Source organism: Microchirus variegatus, assembly GCF_963457635.1.
Source record: "Microchirus variegatus genome assembly, chromosome: 23".
Taxonomy (NCBI): domain Eukaryota; kingdom Metazoa; phylum Chordata; class Actinopteri; order Pleuronectiformes; family Soleidae; genus Microchirus; species Microchirus variegatus.
The window spans coordinates 17,950,596-17,968,577 of record NC_139824.1 but is presented as its reverse complement, the minus strand read 5'-3'; the positions used below and the strand labels follow the sequence as shown (position 1 = coordinate 17,968,577).

Sequence of the window (17,982 nt, the reverse complement as noted above, 5' to 3'; positions counted from 1 at the left end):
GGAATCGGAGGAGGGAATGATGGGGAAATGAGTTCTGCACGTGAGGGAAGCGGGATATAATCTGACTTGACAACTGATGGATTTCAGCAAGCGGAAATTTCACTTTCTGCAGGAAAATGGAGCAAAGTATTAAGAAATAAAGGACGATCTGTGACCTTAATGGAAATAAAGCCATAAAACTTTGTCTGGACGAGATTTAAACGTCTTTAAATGGCCTGAGCTGCAGGTGGAGCTCATTCATTCTAGGGCTTCGCCGACCATGATGGAAAAAGTGAACCCCACCAGTCCTCCTGCTTCACCCCCTGACCCACCCCGACCCTCCTCCTCTTCCTCCTCTTCCTCCTCTTCCTCCTCCTCCTCCTCCTCCCCGGCCTGTGCGTCCATGCAGCAGCAGCACAGTCCCACCCAGACTCAGACGTTAGCGGCTAACAGCAGCAGCAGCGTTAGCAGCAGTCCGTGTCCTGCTAACGCTAACGCTAACTCTGAGCAGGTTCAGTCCACCAAGCAGGAGCAGGAGGAGCAGGAGGAGCAGGAGCAGGAGCAGGAGGAGGAGGAGACGCAAAGAGGAGCAGCAATGAAAACTCTGTCCTCTCCACCGCCGCTCCTGCCTGCTCCGGCCAAGACCTCGCCACGTCCAACGCACTCACACACATCATCATCATCATCATCATCATCATCTGCTCCTCTTCCTCCTCACATCCCTGTCATCAGTCTGGCTCACAGTAAACCTCCTCTGCCTCTGACAAACACACCGCTCACTGCCCTCCATCCCATACCCATAGTCCTGCATGGACGCGGTCACCAGACCTCTCTGACCCTGGGAGGTCCTGGAGGAGGAGGTCCTGGAGGAGGAGGTCCTGGAGGAGGAAGTCCTGGAGGAGGACCTGGAGGAGGTCAGCAGTACATGCCTGCTCATCCCTTCTTCACCAGGTGAGAATCAGTCTGTTCTGTTTTATTATTATTTCAATATAATGTTTGGTTACACTTTAGATTATGGTAACACTTTAGATTATGGTAACACTTTAGATAATGGTAACACTTTAGATAATGGTAACACTTTGGATGGTAACACTTGGGATGGTAACACTTTAGATTATGGTAACACTTCAGATTATGGTAACACTTTAGATAATGGTAACACTTCAGATTATGGTAACACTTTAGATAATGGTAACACTTTAGACTATGGTAACACTTTAGATAATGGTAACACTTTGGATGGTAACACTTTAGATTATGGTAACACTTTAGATAATGGTAACACTTTAGACTATGGTAACACTTTAGATAATGGTAACACTTTAGATTATGGTAACACTTTAGATAATGGTAACACTTTGGATGGTCACACTTTAGATTATGGTAACACTTCAGATTATGGTAACACTTTAGATAATGGTAACACTTGGGATGGTAACACTTTAGATTATGGTAACACTTCAGATTATGGTAACACTTTAGATAATGGTAACACTTTAGACTATGGTAACACTTTAGATAATGGTAACACTTTGGATGGTAACACTTGGGATGGTAACACTTTAGATTATGATAACATTTTAGATTATGATAACATTTTAGATTATGATAACACTTTAGATTATGGTAACACTTTAGATTATGGTAACACTTCAGATTATGATAACATTTTAGATTATGATAACACTTTCGATTATGGTAACACTTTAGATTATGGTAACACTTTAGATTATGATAACACTTTAGATTATGGTAAAACGTCCGATTGTGGTAACACTTTAGATTATGGTAACACTTCAGATTATGGTAACACTTTAGATTATGGTAACTGGTATGGTAAGCTGTTGCCTCCATCTGTCTCCATTTGAAACAAGTCACTTCCTGTGTGCAGCACAGGGATGTCGCCGGGTGACACGAGAGCTACATGCTCTGCAGACTAAATCAGCACATGGTTTCATTATATTCTCCTCCAGATTAAAAAGTTATTTTTCCACCCACTTAATCACACGTTCGTGTGGTTTTCCTGCGTTCATTCATTAAAAGTCGCGCAAACACACCTGTGTGTGTGTGTGTCGAGGACAACACAAAGCAATGGTGTCTCTGGCGTGAGTCGCTGGTCAACATTTCAGTTTCACGTGAAAAAAACCCTCAACCGCTCGGATTTCGTAATTTCCCCGCGATGATTAATAGCGGCTGCACGGTGCAGTTATGTGACACTGAGGGTGATCAGGATGTGAGCTTTCGTAAGAGGACCTGACGTCTCTCACGCTACACAACAACATTTGTGATCGAGAATAAAGTCTTTTTATACATATGCCCTCAAATCAAACACACAATCTAAATTTAGTTCTGCAAAAAGGCTTTTCTCACAGTTTTAGTCTGTAAGTAATATATATATATATACTGTATATATGTAATAGCACTCTGTGTTTCTGTATGCAGTTCTTACCTGGCTCCGTCAGGGGGAAACTATGGCGTCATCAGCAGCAGCCGGATCAAGAGGAGACCGTCGTCACACTTTGAGATGGAGATCAATGAATGTGAGTTTTCCCTGCATGAAAATACACAATCACACGTTAGAGAGAGAACATCATCGTCGTCTGCTGCACACACACACGACACAGACTGACACAGTCTGGAAAACACACTTCCACATCATCCATGACTTTATACGTGATTGAAAAATGATCTCGGACACATGTTAGAGTGACATTTTAACCATAAAAGGACCAGAAAATGTCCTGTAACTACACCCTTAGAAATAAGGGTTCCAAAAGGGTTCCTTCTACAAGGGCTGAGGTTCCAAATGCCAAATGCTGTGACACTTTTAAATGAAAGCAAACAGATAATACATAGATAACGGACTTTAGGATGCAGGTTTTTTGCGACAGCTGCACTCATTTTTATTTTATCTATTTTTATGTTTTTTAATTTATTTATAATATTGTACCCATGACTTTGCAGGCCATGTGAAATGTGTTTTATGTGTATTGTGCGTTTTATGTCTAGTTTTTAATGTTTTGTCTACATGTTTGCTGTGATGGAACCAAAGACAAATTTTCACTTTGTGGACAATCAAGTATTCGTATTCGTATTCGTATTCGTATTCGTATTCGTATTCGTATTCGTATTCGTATTCGTATTCGTTCTACCTGGAACCATTTGCTTTTTCAAGGGTTCCAGGTCACACTAATGGTTCCAGTAAGAACCATTTTGATCCAGAGAACCCTTTAAAACCACTTTCCCAAATAAAAGGTTTTAAGTAAAAGGTTCTACCTGGAGCCAAAAAGGGTTCTCCTATGAGGACAAGCCAAAGAAAACTTATATGGTTCTACTAAGCACTTTTATTTCTAAGAGCGAAAGTGATTTTGCCCATTTTTCCAAAAATAACGTTCAATATCCGGCAGTTATTCACATTTTACTGCACGTTAAAGTATACGTAAACAGTATACAACATATTTTACGTAAAATATGTTTTGTGTCTTTGTTTAAAAAAAAAAAAAAAAATGGAAACGACGTACAGGAGCTTTTCCAACTCTCTCCTCTGTGGTGACAAAGACACTGATTCGCCGACTTCCTGCAACAGAGAGAGAGCGAAATTAGCGTAATGAGCACATGTTCTTATTCTTTAACTTGCAACTTTTCAGCTTTTTCAGAAGCAGTTGGAATTTTTCACAATTAGCACAAACAATTTGTGTGATTATTAAAACCGTGTAGTCTGCGATACGCTCGGTGTTAAAGGCTTAATTCACACTTGCTAATTAAATTAGCACTAACAAAAATACAGTATATTTGGCGCATTGATTATTTATAAAGTTAGCACTGTAGGATGTTTTTTGGTGTTTTTACTTGGTTTCGTGTACATAAATGTGTCTCGCACAGGTCCGCCTCAGAAAATCGCCCGCCGCGTCTTCACCAACAGCCGCGAGCGCTGGCGGCAGCAGAACGTGAACGGCGCGTTCTCCGAGCTGCGCAAGCTCATCCCCACGCACCCGCCCGACAAGAAGCTCAGCAAGAACGAGATCCTGCGCCTGGCCGTCAAGTACATCAACTTCCTGGTGACGCTGCTCAACGACCAGGCCGACGACAGGGGCGGAGACTCGGCCCAGGAGGAGGAGGAGGAGGAGGAGAGGGCGGAGTCTCGGCCCCGCCTTGGCGCCGATGCTAATGCTAATGCCACTGCTGCGCCGCCGTCTTTAGCCGCCGCCGCGGCCCTCAGAGACAGAGACTCCAGCGACTCAGTCGTCGCTCTGGGGAACTCGCCGACGACGTCCAGTTGCTACGGCGACACGGACAGCGAGGAGAGCTTCGGGGCCTCTAAGGCCTCTATGGTGAGCCGAGGGATTCTGGGAAAGGTCAAAGGTCAAATGAGGATGATGGCTGCCGCCAGTGATGAGCGGTGACAGGACAAAAGAACGCTCTGTGAGGAGTTTTAATCGTCACGTTTGTCTTTTACATTCAATCGTTATGAGACTCTTTGTTTTCTGATGAAAAAATAAGACATTTGCCGCCATTTTGTGTTTTATTAGGGTTGAACTTGATTCTGAATAAATGTCTCATTGCGATTATTTTGACAGGAAATGCTATTGCGATTTAGGTTTTTTACGTCATAATTCTCATTTTCTAAGGATTAATGTGTGATGTTTGTGAAGCTCCGTGAGAAACAACAACGTTCAAGACGATAATTCCGCTGTATTGCGATAAAAATTCTGAATTAATTGAATTACTTATTCATTACATTAGTACACACTGTTAAATATGCAAAGCAAGACACACAATTTAGATTGTGATTGTGATTTTTACGTCATTATTCTATTATTTTCTTCCAAACAACATATTTAAAAGGATTAATGTGTTTGAAGCTCTGTGAATAAGACAATCATTCAGCTGAATTGCGACAAAAATTCCTATTAATTGTTCAGGGATTAATTATGCAAAGCAAGACACACACAATTTAGTTGAACTATATTAAGTTGCTGTGTGTTCATATTTCCAATAATAATAATAATAAGGATAATAGATGAAGATTTGCCCTTCTGTGGCTCCACAGCATGTTTAGTCTAAGTTTACATGTCAATAAACAGCATTTACGCAGGAAAGTGAAGGGGATAAAAAAAGTCCTCACGTTGCTTAACTGCCAAACATTTCCACTCTGACATTTTGCAGAAAATAAAGTGCGTTTCTAACGTTTGTTCTTCCTTATTTTAACATCCTCTTTACCGCGCCGCTCCGGCGACTCTTCGCTCTTCGTCAGCACGATTTCTCAACGTCTTTGCTGCTGCTGCTGCTTTCGGGTTTAGGGGGAAACTTTCCTAAACTGTTCAAGAACCATTCGATTGTGCCGTGCGTTTTAGGATTCGATCGTGAGATAACAGTCATTTGTTTGATTTGACCTCTAAACATTGATATAAAAACCAGTTTTTAACAACGATCTTTGGAGTTTTCCAGACGATTATAAGCAACAAAACCTGATGCAACAGCAACACAACACTTGTGTGTGGTTTTGTGTGAGGGAAGGTCAGGGTGGATGTGGGGATGTGGTTAGAGATGGAGGTGAAGGTGGGGGGGGGGGGACATGGTGATGGATTGTATAAGAGACTCTGACTCTGTCGAGAGGCCAGGAAGAGACTACAGTTGGTGCTGTCTCATTGACGGCCAACGTGTTTCCTGGAGAGGGTGTGTGTGTGTGTGTGTGTGTGTGTGTGTGTTCTTGTACTTGCGGCATACTGAGGACCAGTGAGGGTTTTTAACCAACAAAGTGAGGTCATTTTTACAGAGTGAGGACATTTTGGCCGGTCTTCACTTTGTTTTCATTGAAATCACTTCCTTAGGTTGCTATAGCATGCTGTACTCAATTTGTCCAAAAAAAAAATAAAAAAAAAAAAATTTGGGGACAACAGTATAGTATGACTTTTTTGTCACATTTTGGACCAATTTTTTTTTTTTTTTTCAACTTTTCTATGACATAATATAGTATGACGTTTTTGTCAATTTTTTTTTTTTTTTTAAATTTTGGTCGACATAGTATTGCATGAAGTTTTTTTTTAATTTTGGACCAAATATGAAAAAAAAAAAAAAAAAAAACGAAAAAGTTTTCCAGCCCTTTTTGCTCTGGGGCTCCACCCGCAGACATGTTATGGTACTGCAACCAGTAGTTCTTTATAGATATCATTCATGAAGTCGATATTTGTAATTGTGTTGATTTATAAAGTGGAAATGATGGTCCTCACTTTGTCAGCAACCCTGTCCTCGGTATGCAGCAAGTACAAGAATGTGTGTGTGTGTGTGTGTGTTTGTGTGCGATGGTTCCTGGACGTGTGCGGTGGCAAACCGCTGCATGGAAGAGAAAACAGCAAACGCAGGACGCTCTGGGAACCCCGGTACAACCACACTGTTTCAGGACCACACAACAGGAAGAGCTGCTTTCACAAAACCCTGATCCGTGCCAGGCCGGACCAGACCAGACCAGGCCAGGTTAGGCCAGGTTAGGCCAGGTTAGGCCAGGCCCCTCCCCTCCCTCTCTCCCTGGGATTACAGGCAGAATCCTGTCAAACATTATAAAGCAGGGCTCTCAAACTCAGATGACCTGGGGGCCAATGCCATTGATGCCATAAATAATACTATTTATGATGCAAAATGAATGTATAAATATCAAAAACAGGCATTTATTTTAAATTACGTGAATAATAGTGCGTGCCAGGAGCCGTTTCGGGGCCACTGCCATTCGTGGCTCGGGCCCTAACAAGTGTATTTATATATGAATAAAGCTATAAAGCTACACAATGTGTTTAAAAGACGCTGAGATTGTGGGCCATGTTTTTATTATAACATGATATTAAATGGGGGGGGGGGGATTGGGGGGGCCGCATGTGGCCCCCGGGCCGCCAGTTGAGACCCCTGTTATAAAGGCAACTCTTTGTCCGCGGTGTGATGTTGATTTCTGTCGTCTTTATTGTTTTAACAGCTGCCGTTTGGTTTCGCCGCGGCAGGAAAGCAACAGGTGTGGCCGCCGAATGGCCGCATTCCATTTAGGTGAATATCTTCAGTCAGTGAACTTCCGCTGAGCAGGAGGAACTCCTGACGTGACGCAGAGTAAACGGAGGCAACAAAACCTAACATTTATATATGTTAAAAGCACTAAAAACCTTATATTGTTTGCAGCAGATTAGAGTAAAGGCTTTTTCTGTTGCAGTTAAAGTTACATTTACAACACTTTTGCATAGAAAAACAAAGCATTTGCATCGTATCGTGTCAACAGAGCATGTTCTGTGCTCATGTTCAGATTCACTTTCCTTACCTTTTGTTTTTGCCGGTGATGAAGACGAGTGTCGACGACGACGAAGCGTTTGCAGCTGCAGAATAAAGCGTGTTATTATGAGCGGGATCGTCGTCACTGGAAGAGAAACGAGAGCAGAGAACAATGTTTATTTCACAAAATACTGCACCTGTAGCCTATACTTTTATAATCGTGATGTAAAGGAAAGTAAAGTAGTACAAACATGGATTTATTACTTGAATGTACATTTCCTGTAGCTGTTAAATGATCTTTTCTGCCTGTTTCCAGCTACTAAACATTATAAATATATCATTAATATTGTTTTGACCTACATTAAAACACACGTGACCCAGTTAGAAGTTTACAAAACCACCTCCTAATGTGACTTAATGTGATGGAGGCCATGATTTAAATTAAACTTTGTGTCACTGTGTGTGTGTGTGTGTGTGTGTGTGTGTGAATATGGAAACTTGAACTCATGATCGGCTCAGACTCTTCGGCTGTTGTGTAAACAGAGAGCAGAGCATGCTGGGACGTCGGAGATAGCTGCTCTGCCTCCAGCCCACGATCTGCTGTCTCACCGTCAGCCGCACCCACAGACGGACGGACGTCATCGGTCGTGTACAAACACGTGTGTGTGTGTGTGTGTGTGTGTGTGTGTGTGTGTGCTTCATTAGGACGGGTTTGTGTGAAGGATCCAACAGTTAGAAATGGAACAGTGCATTAAATGTGTATTATAGGTGCATTATAGGTAAATTAAAGGTGATTTTAAGGTGCATTAAAGGTGCATTAAAGGTGTATTTAAGGTGTTTTTAAGGTGTATTGTAGGTGTTTTTAAGGTGTATTAAAGGTGCATTTTATGTGCATTAAAGGTGTATTAAAGGTATATTATAGGTGTTTTTAAGGTGTATTATAGGTGCATTAAAGGTGTTTTTAAGGTGTATTATAGGTGCATTAAAGGTGTTTTTAAGGTGTATTATAGGTGCTTTATAGGTGCATTAAAGGTGTATTAAATGTGTTTTAAGGTGTATTATAGGTGCATTACATGTGTATTATAGGTAAATTAAAGGTGTTTTTAAGGTGTATTATAGGTGCATTTTATGTGCATTAAAGGTGTATTAAAGGTATATTATAGGTGTTTTTAAGGTGTATTAAAGGTGTTTTTAAAGTGTATTATAGGTGCATTATAGATATTTTTAAGGTGTATTATAGGTGCATTAAAGGTGTTTTTAAGGTGTATTATAGGTAAATTAAAGGTGTTTTTAAGTTGTATTATAGGTGCATTAAAGGTGTTTTTAAGGTGTATTATAGGTAAATTAAAGGTGTTTTTAAGGTGTATTATAGGTGCATTAAAGGTGTTTTTAAGGTGTATTATAGGTGCATTAAAGGTGTTTTTAAGGTGTATTATAGGTAAATTAAAGGTGTTTTTAAGGTGTATTATAGGTGCATTAAAGGTGTATTATAGGGCATTAAATGTGTATTATAGATGCATTAAAGGTGTATTATAGGTGTATTATAGGTGCAATAAAGGTGCATTCAGAAAACACAACTGTGCGTTTAAACCTTTGAGTTAAAGTGTGAAGCCACTCAAAGCAGAAACACAAAAACATTTAGATTAGAATCAAACTTTTGTTTTAATTTAGAAGGCAAAATTTAGTATTAGCAAAGGAACAGAAATTAAATGTTAATCGACTTGACTCTATGAACATGAATAAATACATGGCTGATTAAAGATTTGGCAATAGTAATGATAATAATAATAATAATAATAATCATTATTATTATCATTATTACACAATAACTGCAGTTATTTTCCTTTGAGAATTTGATGCGACTTTTTCTCAGTGCATAAACATCAGAACTTTGTCATGTGTTTTCATTTATGCTACGACTTCATATATTACTGAATATGGCAGCTGACATTTTAACATTTACTAAAGTATTGCATACATTATCATTTACAACACCTTTAATCTGTATTTATAAGAAGCACAAACACACACAGAGAAAGGTCAACACAAACACTTATCGAGCTCTAATTCAAACAAAAAAGGTGCTTTTTTTAAAAATTCAAGCACTTTACAAACGCACTTCATTCCGTTTTCAAAGCCTTCGCTCCTTGTTTTACCACAGAGTCCACTCCGTCGTTCACTCTCCTCTCCAGGTTTTTCGCCGCGTCGATCGTCTTGTTTGACGCGTTTCTGTTTGCGAGCTTTCTTCTTCCCACCTCAGTGACTGCAGACCCAGCAGCCGTACCCACAGCTCCGCCTATGACTCCGGCCAAAACCACGCCCAGCAGCAGACCCAGCAGAGCGCCCGCGATCACCACCGGGGGCACCTTTTTAGCGGCGCTCCACATCTTCTCCCACACGGGGCTCTCGGCCACCATCTTGGCTCCGGCCTTGGCCCCTGAGCCCATCTTCCCCCACACCGGACTCTGCGCCACCTTCTTGGCGCCGGCGCCGAGTCCGGCTCCAACTCTCACGGAACCGTCAGCCATGAGCTTGGCTCCGGTCTTGGCCCCGGATCCGACTTTCCCCCACACCGGACTCTGCGCCACGGTCTTCGCTCCGCTCCCGATCCCAGCTCCGACTCTCGCGGACCTGTCGGCCATGAGTTTGGCTCCGGAACCGACCTTCTCCCACACGGGATTGGCTGCCGCCGCTTTGGCTCCGGACCCCACCCACGCGGAACTGTCCACCACCACTTTGGGAACTCTGTCTCCGACCGCTTTGGACGCGTGTCTGGCACCCGCTCCCACCTTCTCCCACATGGCACTATCGGCCACCATCTTCTGGATGTTCTGCGCCCCGCTGCCCACCTGACCCCACACCGGGCTGCTCTTCACCTTCTTCGCTCCCTCGCCGACCCAGAAAGAACCGTCCGACAACAGCTTGGGTATTCGCTCCCTCAGAGTGTTAAGCAGCGAAGGAGATATGCTGGACAGCGTGATGGGAGGCAGACTCTGGATGTCCATGGCGCTGACCCTCATCTCCGCCTCCTCCCTGGTTTTCTCAATCTCGTCCTCTCTCACTTCCTCCTCTGCCTCAGCCACAGTCTGCATGTAAGGGTAGAGAACTCTCCTCTCAGAGCTCGGCTGAACGGCGTCTTCCGCCTTCTGGCCTCGTTTCTCCCTGGCTATCTCAAACTGCTTCTGCCTCACTCTGTCCTCCGCCTCCTGGAAAGCCGGAGAGGAGTAGCACCGCCCGCCGGCCTCCACCACCGTCTGCTCCACCTTCTCCAGCAGCTCGGCCACGTTCCCCCTCTCGTTCTCCATCACGTGGAACCGGTCGCGGCATTTCTCCACCAGGCTCAACAGATCGCCGCGCTGGTTGGCGATGTAGGCCTCCGCGCTGCTGCCTCCCGCCTTCCCGCTCTCCCTGAGCTGGTCGGCGTACGTGAACACCACCAGGGTGTGGTTCTGGACGGCGTCGGGGCCGAACACCGTCTCCACGGCTCTGAGCGCCTGCAGCTCGGTCTTGGCCGGCTGGTCCAGAGGAACGCAGAGGAGGAAGGCGTGAGGACCGGGGCTGGACAGAGCGACGCAGGACGAGATCTGAGCTCGCACCTCGTCTGGAGTGTGCTCTGAATTGAACCAGTCTGGAGTGTCCACCACTGCCACCTGCAGGCCGAGAGAGGAGACGACACAGTGGCAGTTAAAAAAAAAAAACAACAACAAATCACACAGTTTTAAATTAGATTTAAACAAAAGCACTGACCTTTCTTCCTTCAACCAGCGCTTTCTTTTTCTCGCACTCCTGAGTGACGGCGGTGAGGCTGTCGCCGTGAGACCGGAACTCTCCGCGACCCAGGATCTGGTTTCCGGTCGCACTCTTACCCGCTCCAGAGCGACCGAGGAGAACCAGGCGAAGCTCCGGAGAGGAGGAGGACGACCACAGTGAGGAGGAGGAGGAGGAGGAGGAGGAGGAGGGTGAAGCAGGTGAAGCAGAAGCAAAAGTTGACTTAGAAGTCGAGTAGGAGGAGGAGGAGGAGGAGGAGGTGGGTGAGGTTGCAGGAAAGGTTGAGGAAGAGGTCGAGTAGGATGAGGAAGATGAAGCGGGTGAAGCGGAGGCAAAGGTTGATTTAGAGGTCGAGGAGGAGGAGGGTGAGGTTGCAGGAAAGGTTGAGGAAGAGGTTGAGTAGGATGAGGAAGATGAAGCGGGTGAAGCGGACGCAAAGGTTGATTTAGAGGTCGAGGAGGGTGAGGTTGCAGCAAAGGTTGAGGAAGAGCTTGAAGGGAATGAGGAGGTTGAGGCTGCAGGAAAGGTTGATTTGGAGGTGGAGTAGGATGAGGAGGGTGAGGATGGTGAGGCTGCAGCAAAGGTTGATCTAGAGGTCGAGTAGGATGAGTAAGATGAGGAGGGTGAGGAGGGTGATGTTGCAGCAAAGGTTGATTTAGAGGGTGAGGAAGGTGAGGTTGCAGGGAAGGTTGATGAAGAGGTTGAGTAGGATGAGGGGAATGAGGAGAATGAGGAGGTTGAGGAGGTTGAGGTGGGTGAGGTTGCAGCGAAGGTTGATCTAGATGTCGAGTAGGATGAGTAAGATGAGGTGGTTGAAGAAGGTGAGGAGGGTGAGGCTGCAGCAAAGGTGGATTTAGAGGGTGAGGAAGGCGAGGTTGCAGGGAAGGTTGATCTCGTGGTCGAGTAGGATGAGTAAGATGAGGGGGATGAGTAAGATGAGGGGGATGAGGAGGGTGAGGCTGCAGCCAAGGCCGACGAAGAGGTCGAGTAAGGCGAGCGGCGCGAGGGCGAAGAGGCGGGAGTGACAGCGGGTGACGAGGAAGAGGAGGAGAATACAGGTAAGTGAGGAGAAGTGGGAGAGGCCTCAGGAGATCTCCCCTCAAAGCTGTTGATTCTGTGATGAACTAAAGGTGAAACCAAGCGCTTATAGCATATGTATGTATATATATACACATGTATACATATATATGCATGTATATATACACAAAAGTCACTCTGCAACTTACGAGTCGTAACCTTCTTGGTCGACGTCGGAGATGATGCAGCGTCAGACATTTGCGAGAGTATCGCTCCGTCTGAGAAGGAAGAGCGGTAAAATGTCACATACGTTTATCTCCTTTATTAAAATATCCTGTGTGTGTGTGTGTGTGTGTGTGTGATACAGAGGTGGAAAAACATTTACTCAAGTTACTGTATTGAATACTTTTTTTGTGTGTATTTTGTATTTTTTAAGTACAATTTAATAACAGGATTTTGTATTTTACTCGAGTACGTGTTGACTCAAGTATTGTACTCGGTTACTTTATATATATATATATATATATTATATTACTTTATAAATGTAAAATATACAGCAGAACCAGACCAACGATGACGAGTTATTGCTCATAATGGTACCGTTTGTCCTTGCGTTGTTGTTTTGTCTTTCCGTTTTACCGTGTTGTCGCCTGCATGGAGAAGATCTAGTATCTGTATACACGGCAACATAAAGTAGTGATTAGCACCAGCACCGGTGCGTGAACATAGAGGGCGTGGCCAAAAGTGACATCATATCCTGTGTCGCGCCGGCGTGAGCTCCAAAATAGTTTTGAATAGATTTCTGACCCCTCGTCATATTTCTACTACCCTCACACCCCATGCAAAGTAACTAAGTAACTTTTAATATGAAGTAAGTAGTTTATAGTGCCATCTAGAGGAGAGGCTGAAATTTACAACAAAGAACTGCTCCTCTGCTCACCCCCCTCCCTTCCCTGAGCCCTATGGTGTCCTCAGCCGGTCAAATGTCGTCCTCGTCGTCTTTCTCCGTGTCAGCAGATGAGGTTCGTGAGGCGAGGGAGAGGGCGGAGCTACCGCGGCCGTAGCAGACAAAGCGGAGAGAGAGGAGGCGGGACTTCCTGCTACAAGTAAAGAGACGCTTGATTTGTTCTCTCGCGTTTGTCCTTACAGGCTCCGGTAGAAACATGGCGTCTCTCTGCTAACAGTGGCTATGCAACCGCGGCCCGCGACCATGTTATTTTACATGACTTTTTGAAACACTACGAAAATAAAACTATTATACAGCGACTAGACAATGCAGGAGCACATATTTTGTATAAAAAAGTGGATTTTGGGTTATATAAACCCATAAATTGAGTAATATTTCATCAAAGTATTGCTACTTTTACATAAGTACGATATTTGAGTACTTTTATATCAAACGTTCACCTGCGTTCAGCCTGAAGCTGGGCGTCCTCGTCGCCTGCCTGTCCTCGTACAGCTCAGAGTACGACCGCCGCTCTGTTGACGGAGCTGAACGAACGCCGTTCACTCCTCCTCCCTCCGCGTCGCGTCCGTCCTGTCGTCTCCTCGCAGAGACGCCGCCGCCGTCGTCGTCTCCGCTGACGAAGCTCCTCCGCGTTTCCGTCGTCACGACGCGCCTCGACGTCGTGACCTCGCTCGCGTCTTCCCTCCGAGATCCGTAACTTCCCGCGACGACATCGACTCGTCTCCCTCCGGCTTCTCTGTCCGGCTCTCGCTCTCGGCTCGTCTTCGGGTGGTAGACGCCGTTTTGTTGCACCATGTTTTCCACCTGTGTGTCGTTAGTAAACCTGATTATTCACAGCCTAAACCAACCCTAACCACATGTGGGTGTGAACACACATGGGTGTGAGCTCAGGGCATGAATCACAAAAACAAACAACTGCAAAAACCTTGCACAGTGCAAAGAACAGAGTGAGTGCCAAAAATCTCAACGTTTCACTAAAACTGATCACATTAACAGAAGACCTTTGATAGGGCGTCGTATACTATGTACCCCAGGTCTTATTCAAGATTCAAGATGCTTTATTATCAATTGTGCAACAATTGGGAGGTAAAAGTGGAGATGTACAAGAGTTAAAAGATACATAAAATAAAATAAAAATAAAAGTAAAATAAACAATTAAGACAAATGCAACAAAGTGCCAAACAGAAGGAAAAAGACATACAACAGTAACTTAAATTTTTTTCCCAAAAAAGGTCCTATGTTCCCCACTTTGTGAAAGGGTTAGGGTTAGGGAAGGGTAGGGTTAGGGTTAGGGTAAACGTTAGCATCAGGGAAGAGTAGGGTTAGGTTTGAGGTAAGGGTTAGGATTAGGGAAGGGTAGGGTCCTTTAGGGTTAGGGTCCTATGTTCCCCATTTTTCCCAAAAAAGGTCCTATGTTCCCCACTTTGTGGAAGGGTTAGGGAAGGTTAGGGTTAGGGTTAGGGAAGAGTAGGGTTAGGGTTAGGGAAGAGTAGGGTTAGGGTAAACGTTAGCGTCAGGGAAGAGTAGGGTTAGGATTAGGGAAGGGTAGAGTTAGGGGTAGGGTCCTATAGGGTAGGGTAAGGGTTAGGGGTAGGGTCCTATGTTCCCCGGGTCCTTTTGGGTGAAAGCGGGGAACCCTTTAGACCCTTTTTCTAAAAAAAAAGGGTCCTATGTTCCCCGGTCACATACAAAGCAGGGAACATAGGACCCGGGGAACATAGGTACGGTCCCTTTGATAGCATAGGTTAGCACGGATGCTACCACGTTCCGGCGGAGTCGTACCTTCTCCAGCAGGGTTAGGGTAAGGGTTAGGATTATGGAAGGGTAGGGTTAGGGGTAGGGTCCTATAGGGTAGGGTTAAGGTTAGGGTCCTATGTTCCCCGGTCACATACAAAGCAGGGAACATAGGACCCGGGGAACATAGGTACGGTCCCCTTTGATAGCATGGGTTAGCAAGGATGCTACCGCGTTCCGGCCGAGTCGTACCTTCTCCAGCAGCGCCTGCACCTGCTCCCTGTCGTGCAGCTGGCGGTTATTGATGACATGGTACCTGCCTCCACATCGCCCGATGATCTCCCGCAGGCCTGGGTGTTCCTTCTGCAGGTACTCCTGTGGGAACGTATTCATCTTCAGTGAAATCATGTTTTCACAGACGATGGACAAGAACTATAGCTCATATAGTGACTAATCCAACTTCCACGTGGTCTTATGCTGCGTTCCAGAGAACCATCCAAACCAGTTGGACGTGGGACTTATCCGACCTCCAACTAGAAAAAGTGGAATACTGGAATGCCTGTCGAAGTGGGACCTCGTACTCGCGAAGTCGGGGCTGATCGATTTACTCCGATTTCACCGAAATGACGTCAAAGAATAATGGCGGCGCCCGTGGAGTTCACGTGAATAGGCTATAAACTTGACTTTTCTGTGTGTAGAGTTGTTTTAGACACAGCAATTTTATCGCAACGTGTTTTTCATGTTATGGCGTGAAATTATGTCGTCATCGTTACCCGTTATGCTTTTACCGTAGCCCTACATTATGTAGGGCTACGGTAAAGATCCATTTAAAATCCACACTGGCAAAAAAGTACAAAAGACATGAAGGTAAACTGGAGCCACAAATCGTTGAACTTGCAGTTCGGCTCAGCCGTGGGCTTTCGTTAAGTTTTCTCCGCTGCTATGCTAAGCTGTAATGCACCGCGGCGCGCGCGCACAGCACGCTAGCTAGTGGTGCTGGATAAATGTTTTAAATAAAAGTAACGGCGATAGATTTTCAAGACCTTTCAAAATTGTATTTAAGATCTTTTATTAGATTTTAAGAGAATTTAAGACATTTTAAGGCCTCTTCAAACATAAATCTAACGCGCCGCGATCGTCCACGTTTTCTAACATTCGACTTGAATTGCTGGAACGCTTTGAAGTCGGCGCTAGTACGATCCAGGTCCCACATCCCACTTGTTTGGATGGGCTCTGCAACGCAGCGTTATTGTGCACTATAGACCCTCTGAATACGTCGTACCTCCACTGTTCTTCCCATCAAGTAGTCTCCACATGTCAGCAGGACCAGGGTGTGATCCAGCGACTCCGCACCGAACACGTCCTCCAGCTCTGCAGGGACACGACCTTCCATCTGTGAACGCCGGAGAAAGAACACACGTCTAAAAACGGGAACGTCGGATAATTACAGAAGCATCCACATACCAAATCTCGAGCAATTATACACTTATGCAAATATTTAAAATTCCTTTCATCTGAAGAAGAAGAAGAAGAAGAAGAACAGATCCAGACGCAGCAGCAGCGGCCTCACCTCAGTGAACTGACTGACCGGCACCAGCAGCAGAATAGCATGTGGACCCGGAGCGACCAGAGCCATCGCTCGCTCCGTCTCCTCCCGGACGCTCTTCTCCATCTTGCCGCCGCTCCAGTACCACCGCGGCGCCTCCGCCAGCGTCACCTGCCTGCCCTCGGTGAAGCCCTGCCGCAGCTGGCAGCTCCTGGAGGCGCCGGGCGAGACGGGCGACAGCTGGCCCAGGATGGTGTCGGCCGACGAGGTCTTCCCGCATCCCAGGTTCCCCAAGAGGACGAGCCTCAGGCCGGGGCTGGAGGAGCCCGAGAGTCTGAAGAGTTCACTCATACCTGAACAGAGAGAACGTCAGACGCGATGTTTGTTCTTAGTCAGAACGACCAAGAGCAAGAACACTCTTAGAAATAAGGATAGAATATAAGGTTCTTCGGCTTGTCCTCATAGGAGAACCCTTTTTGGCTCAGGGTTCCACCAAGAACCCTTTTAAACCCCTTTATTCAGTAAAGGGGTTTTAAAGGGTTCTCTGGATCAAAATGGTTCTTACTGGAACCCTTAGTGTCACCAAGAACCCTTGAAAAACATTTTCTTCAGGAAAAGGTTTTTCAGAAGCAAATGGTTCCAGGTCGAACCTCAGCCCTGGTAGAAGAACCCTCATTTCTAAGAGTGTAGACTCTTAGAAATAAAAGTGCTAAGTAGAACCATATAAGGTTCTTCGGCTTGTCCTCATAGGAGAACCCTTTTTTGGCTCAGGGTTCCACCAAGAACCCTTTTAAAACCCTTTATTCAGGAAAGAAGTTTTAAAGGGTTCTCTGGATCAAAATGGTTCTTACTGGAACCATTAGTGTTACCAAGAACCCTTGAAAAACCCTTTCTTCAGTAAAAGGGTTTTTCAGAAGCAAATGGTTCCAGGTAGAACCTCAGCCCTGGTAGAAGAACCCTTTTGGAACCCTCATTTCTAAGAGTGTAGACTCTTGGAAATAAAAGTGCTAAGTAGAACCATATAAGGTTCTTCGGCTTGTCCTCATAGGAAAACACTTTTTGGCTCCAGGTAGAACCTTTATCCTTTTGAAGGATTCTGCCAAGAACCCTTTTAAAACCCTTTATTTTTTTTAGGAAAGGGGTTTTAAAGGGTTCTCTGGATCAAAATGATTCTTACTGGAACCATTAGTGTTAACAAGAACCCTTGAAAAACCCTTTCTTTGGAGGTCTCAGGCCTTGAAGAACCCTTTTGGAACCCTTATTTCTATCAGTGAAAAACCTAAGATCTGGAAAGGTTGAGTAGAGTTTGTCCATCTAATATAATGGAAAACATGGAAATAAACACATCAGGACTGGATTATGGACGCTCGTCAGACATGTCAGAGAATTACATTTTTAAACTTCATTTTCTATTTTTTCGACTATAATCCTACAGCGTATGCACTGACTCACTCTCTCACTCTCTCACTCTCTCACTCAGCAGGTAAAACTTTCATTTCCCTCACAAACTCTTCATGCATTACTCACTGCATCACAGCCACACCTCGTCAGTCCAGTCCAACGACATTCTGCCTCTGTTTTTTATTTTCACATCGATACGCAAACATGCACAAACCACATCTATATATATAGAAAGTGCGCAATAGAACGAGGAAATACAGAGCATTTTAACCCCTGATACTAAAAGTAGACATTTTAGTCCTGGAGAGTTTTTAAATCTGAT

At 44.9% G+C, this 17,982-nt stretch overlaps 2 protein-coding genes across 2 annotated transcripts; one reads left to right on the top strand and one right to left on the bottom strand.

Annotated features, from left to right (window-relative positions):
* Window positions 1-802: 802 nt before the first annotated feature.
* On the top strand, window positions 803-4,382 carry lyl1 (LYL1 basic helix-loop-helix family member; the record flags this gene model as incomplete). Its single annotated transcript, XM_083909192.1, has 3 exons — window positions 803-930; window positions 2,422-2,519; window positions 3,862-4,382. The coding sequence occupies exons 1-3, from the start codon at window positions 905-907 to the stop codon at window positions 4,380-4,382; spliced, it is 645 nt and encodes a 214-aa protein (XP_083765318.1). The 5' UTR covers window positions 803-904.
* On the bottom strand, window positions 2,483-16,610 carry LOC310943966 (uncharacterized protein; the record flags this gene model as incomplete). The annotated part of the gene is made up of 10 exons (XM_083909662.1): window positions 2,483-2,530; window positions 3,501-3,556; window positions 7,277-7,372; window positions 9,347-10,877; window positions 10,975-12,119; window positions 12,222-12,290; window positions 13,420-13,783; window positions 14,966-15,088; window positions 15,996-16,106; window positions 16,284-16,610. 7 exons carry the CDS (start codon window positions 16,608-16,610, stop codon window positions 9,348-9,350), a joined length of 3,669 nt encoding a protein of 1,222 aa, XP_083765788.1. The 3' UTR covers window positions 2,483-2,530; window positions 3,501-3,556; window positions 7,277-7,372; window position 9,347.
* Window positions 16,611-17,982: the final 1,372 nt, after the last annotated feature.